The 7,429-nt window shown below is 46.3% G+C and overlaps 1 protein-coding gene and 1 long non-coding RNA gene across 2 annotated transcripts; both read left to right on the top strand.

Moving 5' to 3' along the window:
* Nucleotides 1-2,214: 2,214 nt before the first annotated feature.
* Nucleotides 2,215-3,186, top strand: C1H11orf96 (chromosome 1 C11orf96 homolog). Its single transcript, XM_060754907.2, has one exon. It carries the CDS (start codon nt 2,416-2,418, stop codon nt 2,794-2,796), a length of 381 nt encoding a protein of 126 aa, XP_060610890.1. The 5' UTR covers nt 2,215-2,415; the 3' UTR covers nt 2,797-3,186.
* A 17-nt stretch (nt 3,187-3,203) lies between these two features.
* On the top strand, nt 3,204-5,317 carry LOC137095818 (uncharacterized). The gene is made up of 2 exons (XR_010908967.1): nt 3,204-3,395; nt 4,554-5,317. It is a non-coding gene; the product is annotated as an uncharacterized lncRNA (long non-coding RNA).
* Nucleotides 5,318-7,429: the final 2,112 nt, after the last annotated feature.

Genomic DNA, 7,429 nt, shown 5'->3' with positions numbered 1-7,429 from the left:
TTAACCTAATCTTGAGCCAGATTTGGCTTTTTATCCCTTGTATGCTCAATCACACATTGCTTGATGTTCTGCATTACTCTTGGTAGAAAAGTCATAGTGTTGGAAATAGAATCATAGAATCATAGAGTTGGAAGAGACCTCATAGGCCATCCAGTCCAATCCTGCCAAGAAGCAGGAAAATTGCATTCAAAGCACCCAACAGATGGCCATCCAGCCTCTGTTCAAAAGCTTCCAAAGAAGGAGCCTCCAGCACACTCTGGGGCAGAGAGTTTCACTGCTGAACGGCTCTCACAGTCAGGAAGTTCTTCCTCGTGTTCAGATGGAATCTCCTCTCTTGTAGTTTGAAGCCATTGCTCCACATCCTAGTCTTCAGGGCAGCAGAAAACAAACTTGCTCCCTCCTCCCTATGACTTTCTCTCACATATTTATACATGGCTATCATGTCTCCTCTCAGCCTTCTCTTCTTCAGGCTAAACATGCCCAGCTCTTTAAGCTGCTCCTCATAGGGCTTGTTCTCCAGACCCGTGATAATTTTAGCAACCTTGATTATTTTAGCAACCTGACACTTGGTTTTTAATTGTGTCGTGTTGTTATTGATAATGTTATTGCTTGAGTTTTATTTACTGCTGTATTGTTGTTGTCTTTATTGTTGTATTGGGTCTCGGCCTACTGTAAGCTGCACCGAGTCCTTCGGGAGATGGTAGTGGGGTACAAATAAAGGTTTATTATTATTATTATTATTATTATTATTATTATTATTATTATTCTACAAGCCTCCTATACTAGTAATTGGTCTTCAGAACTGGGTCCATCTCAAGTTTATTTCTTCAGTGAGGCCTCTTCTTCACTGCCATATAATCCAGATTATCACAGCAGATTCCGACTCTTCATGGTCTCATGGACTATCCCGCCAGAGCTCCCTGTCAGCCGTCACCACCCCCAACTCCAGTCAGTTCAAGGATACCATCCATCCATCTATCCCTTGGTCGGCCCCTCTTCCCTTTTCCCCAGCATCATTGTCTTCTCTAAGCTTTCCTGTCTTCTCATTATGTGGCCAAAGTACTTGATCTTTGCCTCTAATATCCTTCCCTCCAATGAGCAGCTGGGTTTTATTTCCTGAAGTATGGACTGGTTGGATCTTCTTGGGGAAGGTAATGGCAACATTATCTGCTTTGAACTGGATAATATGCGTTTACACTGCCATATAATCCAGTTATGGAGCCCCCGGTGGTACAGTGGGTTAAACCCTTGTGCCGGCAAATCAGAGGTTTGAATCCAGGGAGAGTGTGGATGAGCTCCTTCTGTCAGCTCCAGCTCCCCATGTGGGGACATGAGAGAAGCCTCCCATAAGGATGGTAAAATATCAAAACATCCGGGCTTCCCCTGGGCAACGTCCTTGCAGAGAGCCAATTCTCTCACATCAGAAACGACTTGCAGTTTCTCAAGTCGCTCCTGACATGGAAAAAAAAAGTTCAGTTCAAAGCAGATAATCTTGATTTTATGCAGCAGTGTAGAAGGGGCCTGAAAAGAGTGCGAGCTCTCCTGATAAAATAGATGTTTGCCTTGCTTTCCCTTTAGTTGAGAGGATGGCTGCGAAGGCAATACATGGATTGGGTTGCTGTTTTTCTGGGCTTTATGGCCATGTAACAGAAGCATTCTGGAACATGGCCATACAGCCCGGAAAAACTCACAGCAACCCATGAAAGCCTTTGACAACACAAAGATATGGATTGCAAGGTAGTGGGCTTTAGAGCCCCCTCAACTATTTGATCCAGATGTTCTAAAACAGGCACGGGCAAACCCCGGCCCTCCAGGTGTTTTGGACTACAACTCCCACAATTCCTAACAGCCGGTAGGCAGCTGAAGTCCAAAACACCTGGAGGGCCGGGGTTTGCCCATGCCTGTTACAATTCAGAATGGGCAGCCAGGTGGAGGATGAGTCTTCCACCTTAAAGGCTGTCTCGACTGCTTTCTTTCCCAGGAAGCCCCTTCACAAGTGGCACGAAGTCCTGCTCCCCTCCGGAATCCCTCCCTGCCTCCCTCCCTCCGTCCCTTCCCGCGTGGGCCCGAGAGGACAGGAATCACAACGCAGGAGGCGCAGACACGTCAAGCGGAAGAGAAGCAACCCCAGCGCCTTTAAAGGAGAGTGCCTGCGCAACTCTGCGCATGCGCCTGTGTGGGCACGCGAGGGGTATATAAAGTCTGGGACGCCGAGCTGAGAGCTCAATCGTCGGCGGGAGCTGAGCAGAGTGCAGCGTCCCGAGGTAGAAGCGTGACTAGTGGAGGTGATTCCGAAGGGGAAAAAGAGCCGTCGAGGCGCTGTTTCGGCTCGGAGGCGGACGAGGCGACCCTCGAAGAAGGCTCCAGGGGGAAGCTTCCCAGACCCCGACGGCGGCGCGGCTTTTCCCGCAAGCGATGGCTGCCGCGAAGCCCCCCGAGGTGCCGGGTGTGGGTTTCCCGACGGCGATGCCGGCCTTCGCGGCGGAGGAAGCCTTTCCGTCCCCACCCGCCCGCCCTTCGAGGCTGCCCCGGGGCAAGAAGCCGCGCCGGGCCCGGCAGTCGCGCTTCAAGACGCAGCCGGTCACCTTCGACGAGATCCAGGAGGTGGAGGAGGAGGGCGCCTCGCCGGCCGAGGAGGAGAAAGCCCGGCGCTCCTTCCTCCAGTCCCTCGAGTGCCTCCGGCGCAGCGCCCAGAACCTCAGCCTCCTCCACAAGGACAAGGCGCTCCGGCACGCCGAGGTCGGGACTCGCCTTCGAAACAGCCTCGACTCCAGCGACTCCGACTCGGCCCTCTAAGCAAGACAGGCGGGCGCTGTCCGGCCTGGAGCGGGCGAAGGAGAAGATCGGAAGGAAGGAAGGACGGCGCGCCCTGGAGAGATAGATGGACATGAACACACAGGGGATGAGCCTCTCCCTTTGGGCTTGGAGCCACGTTTGGAGTCTCCTTGGAAGCACACTGAACTAAGCCATCTGTGGACCCCTCTGCAGTGCACTGACCCTTCCATGCAGTTCAGAGCTAGCTTCAAACTCCAGGCAATGCAAAAGAAGGCGCAGCTGTAGTTCAGGGCTGGATCTACACTGCCAGAGAATGCATTGTATGGGCACCAGGCTTGGGCAAAACTTTGACCCTTTGGGTGTTTTGGACTCCAACTCCCACCATTCCTAACAGCCTCGGGCCCCTTCCTTTTCCCCCTCAGCCGCGGCTGAGGGGGGAAAGGAAGGGGCCCGAGGCTGTTAGGAATGGTAGGAGTTGGAGTCCAAAACACCCAAAGGGTCAAAGACGGGGGTGTTGCGAGTTTTCCAGGCTGTATGGCCATATTCCCAAAGCACTCTCTCCTGACGTTTAAATTGCATCTATGACAGGTATTCTCAGAGGTTTCTAGGTCCTCACAGAGGTTGAAAGGTCCTCACAACCTCTGAGGATGCCTGCCATAGATGCAGGTGAAACGTCAGGAGAGAATGCTTCGAGAACATGGCCATGCAGCCCGGAAAACTCACAGCAACCCAGTGATTCCAGCCAGGAAAGACTTTGACAACACATTGGCCTGAGGCTGTTAGGAATGGTGGGAGCTGAAGTCCGAAACACCCAAAGGGACAAAGCTTGCCCTGTAGACCAAACTGCAGTGTAGATGTGTCATCGAAGGCTTTCATGGCCAAAATCACTGGGTTGTTGTATGTTTTTCTGACTATGGCCATGTTCCAGAAGCATTCTCTCCTGATGCTTTGCCTGCATCTATAGCAGACATCCTACAACCTCGGAGGATACCTGCCATAGATGTAGGTGAAACGTCAGGAGAGAATGCTTCTGGAACATGGCCATACAACCCAGAAAACTTACAACCACCCTGCAGTGAAGTTGTGGCCCATGCCTGGTTCTATACTGTCATATAATAATCACGTTGTATGGCAGCGTAGAGCCAGTCTCTGCCATCAACATCAAGGCTTCAAACTGCTTCCAAGATCCTCCCCCCCCCCCTCCCCAATAACCATCTCCACAGCAAAACCACTTCTTCAGTACTGGTTTGAAACTGCATTCATTGGTCAGGGTAGATGGGTCCAAACAGGGTTGAGTATTCCTCATCCAAAACGCATGGGGACCAGAAAGTGTCCCTCATGTTTTGTACTTTTGGAAACACGTCAGCTGCAGGAAAGGAGATTCCACCTGAACATGAGGAAGAACTTCCTGACTGTGAGAGCTGTTCAGCAGTGGAACTCTCTGTTCTGGAGTGTGGTGGAGGCTCCTTCTTTGGAGACTTTTAAGCAGACGCTGGATAGCCATCTGCCAGGGTTGTTTTGAATGTGTTTTTCCCTCTTCTTGCCCAGGGGTTGGACTGGATGGCTCCCGAGCTCTCTTCCAACTCTATGAGTATGAGATGGGACTCAAGCCTTGGCACAGAGTTTCGCACACATAGCCTGGAAAGGTGATGGTATATGTTATGAGCAAAAAGCTTGTATATGTTGGGTTGCTGTGAGTTTTCTGGGCTGTATGGTCTATGTTCCAGAAGCATTCTCTTCTGACGTTTCACCCACATCTGTGGCAGGCATCCTCAGAGGTTGTGAGGTCTGTTGGAAACTAGGCAGGTGGGGTTTTATGTATCTGTAGAAAGCCCAGGTTGGGAGAAAGAACTCTGCTTGAGGCAAGAGTGAATGTTGCCATCGATCTCCTTGATTAGTATTGAATGGCCTTGCAGATTCAAAGCCTGGCTGCTTCCTGCCTGAGGGAATCCTTGTATACATTGAACTGTTAGAGAGCAAAGGTGTCACTTTCTCGACTTCTTGCATGGACAGTTTTGGAATTCCAGACAAGGGATAATCAACCTGCCTGTATCTATATTGCAAAACTTGAAGGGACATTTTCAGAAAAGACTGGGCTGCAGAGGACTTTGGCTCTCTCTCCTCCTCCTTTCATTGGATGGACTCCGCTTTACTTTTTTGTATCCTAGAGCCTAATCCTGACAGAGACTTGGAAGGACTCCACTCCTTTTTCTGAATTCAAAAGATCCGGTGCGAATGTGCTAGATTTCCAAGAGCAGTGTGCAAGCGAGGCCGGTCGCTTTTTCTTAAAGCAAAGTCCTCCTCGTGCATATGTTTCTATCTTGGCTGTGTCTCTTCCCTAGAAAATAAAGAAAAATGCACATCTTTTTCTAACTCTTAAGGACAAAATAAATATTGAGATGTTTTATGGATGCAATCCGCTGCTGACTTTATATTTATTTTTGCATTAACTTTCTGACTGCATTAATTTAATATGTTTCTACCTGAATGTCTTGTAATTATTTACACGAGAGAGAAATAAAGCTGATATATTTGCACAATGCACTTGGACTGGTTCATATTGCAACTGATAATACATTTAAAGTGTTTAAAAACCTCTGGGAATGTATTGTAGGGAAATATTGTGGGGAAAGGAGGGGGTGAGTTTGGGAAGGAAACCAGATACATTCAGAAATAAATGATAGCAGTGCACATTAGAAATCTGTTTGAGACCAGGAGATTTACTAAAAAAAACAGTGCTTTCAGACATAATGTTGAAAGTTGGACTTCATATCTTCTAAAGATAATTTAATATGTTTCTACCTGAATGTCAGGACCCTGGTGGTGCAGCAGGTTAAACTGCTGAGCTGCTGAACTTGCTGACTGAAAGGTTGGCAGTTTGAATCCAGGGAGCGGGGTGAGCTCCTGCTGTTAGACCCAGCTTCTGCCAATCTAGCAGTTTGAAAACATGCAAATGTGAGTAGATCAATAGGTACCGCTTTTGCGAGAAGGTAACAACACTCCATACAGTCATGCTGGCCACATGATCTTGGAGGTGTCTACAAACAATGCCGGCTCTTTGCTTAGAAATTGAGATGAGCACCATCCTCCCAGAGTCGGACACAACTAGAGTTCATGTCAGGGGAAACCTTTACCCAAATGTCTTGTAGTTATCTTCCAAAGGTCCCTAAATGCTTTAACTTTTCTGTACCTATATTGAAGTTCTGGCTGGTTGGTTGACCAAGGTTTCTTAATGTTTAAATCCTCTCTGGCTTTTAGATATCTTACATCATTCTAAAGTTTAATGAGGCTGTTTATGGATGATCAAGACGTTGGGGAAAAAAGCTAATTGATACTTTTCTGAAGGAGGAAGCACCTCTTTTCAAGCACTCTGAAAACGAAAATGAGAACCTATAGCTCTGTCACTCTCTCCCCACCACAGCCTTGCATATTCCGGATATCTTTTCATTTTGAACCACAGCACATGTTAAGGGAAATGCAATGGTCAAGTGTTGATACTTCTAAGAACTGTCATTTTCCGTTCATCCAACTTCAGGCTACTATTGAGTTACTTTGCTGGACTGTGGGTGCACACATTGAAAACACACCTCACTTTTGAAACATTCTGTCAGCAAAACACTGCATTCATTTCTCTACTTGACTATATTCAGATGCATTGCTCAAAATCCAGTACTATAGTATCATGGAGCTTTATTTGCAGGAGACAGACTAGGACTTTTGGAGAAGGGACTCAAAATGGGACTGACCTTTCTAATGGAATATCTGGACAAATTCTACTTGTGGGGATTTTGTGTGCTAATGTCAAGGTTGATTTTGCCCAGTTGTCAAACTCAAGGGTAGGTGTTTGGGAAGAAAGGAAAGCTGGAACCGGAAATGCTGGGAATAAAAGGCACTGACTGTTAAAGAATATAGGGCTACGGAAGGTCTGAAGCTACAGGACAGGATGTACTAAAAAGTGGAAGGGTTTTAAATACTGCAGTTCAGAAAAGAGGCTCTTCTGCATAATAGAGCAAATGCAGTTAGCACCAAAAAAGCAGCTCATTGTTAGGCTGCAGCTGTCCCAAATGTTTTTTTTTCTGTTCAAAAATACTCAAGGCTTAAAGAGATCACAGGAGCAAAAGCTGTGTGATAATCTGACATGAAATAGAATGATATTTGGGAAGAATTAATGTTTTTTTAAAAACTTTCAGAATTAACAAAGGATATGAGGAAGCCTGGTTTTCCTCCTCGAAATAGGAATAAAGTGTTCTCTTTTTTGTGTATAAACAGACAAGAACATAAACTGCATGCCTAATAAGCAAATATACCATAGAGTCCAAAATGCTCTTTCTCCAGCTTGAATATACCTACTGAGCAAAATTTCAAAAATGTCTTAAAATTAATTATTTATCAGTCTTTTTCGGGATTGTGCATTTCCAATACCACATTATTTAGAAAACCCACAAAACTTTCAGTGAAGTTTGGAAATGTCTAAATTCTCTTTTAAACACAGCATTATTATTATTATTATTATTATTATTATTATTATTGACACAAAAGCACAGTATGTCACAGAAAACGAGATCAATATGCTGGATTTCATATCACAAAATCACAAGTCAAACACTTCCCTTTATTATTATTATTATTATTATTATTATTATTATTATATTTG

The sequence above is a fragment of the Anolis sagrei genome, chromosome 1 (assembly GCF_037176765.1).
Source record: "Anolis sagrei isolate rAnoSag1 chromosome 1, rAnoSag1.mat, whole genome shotgun sequence".
Lineage (NCBI taxonomy): Eukaryota > Metazoa > Chordata > Lepidosauria > Squamata > Dactyloidae > Anolis > Anolis sagrei.
Note: the sequence above shows the minus strand (reverse complement) of the source record. Positions and strands in the feature narration are given on the sequence as shown.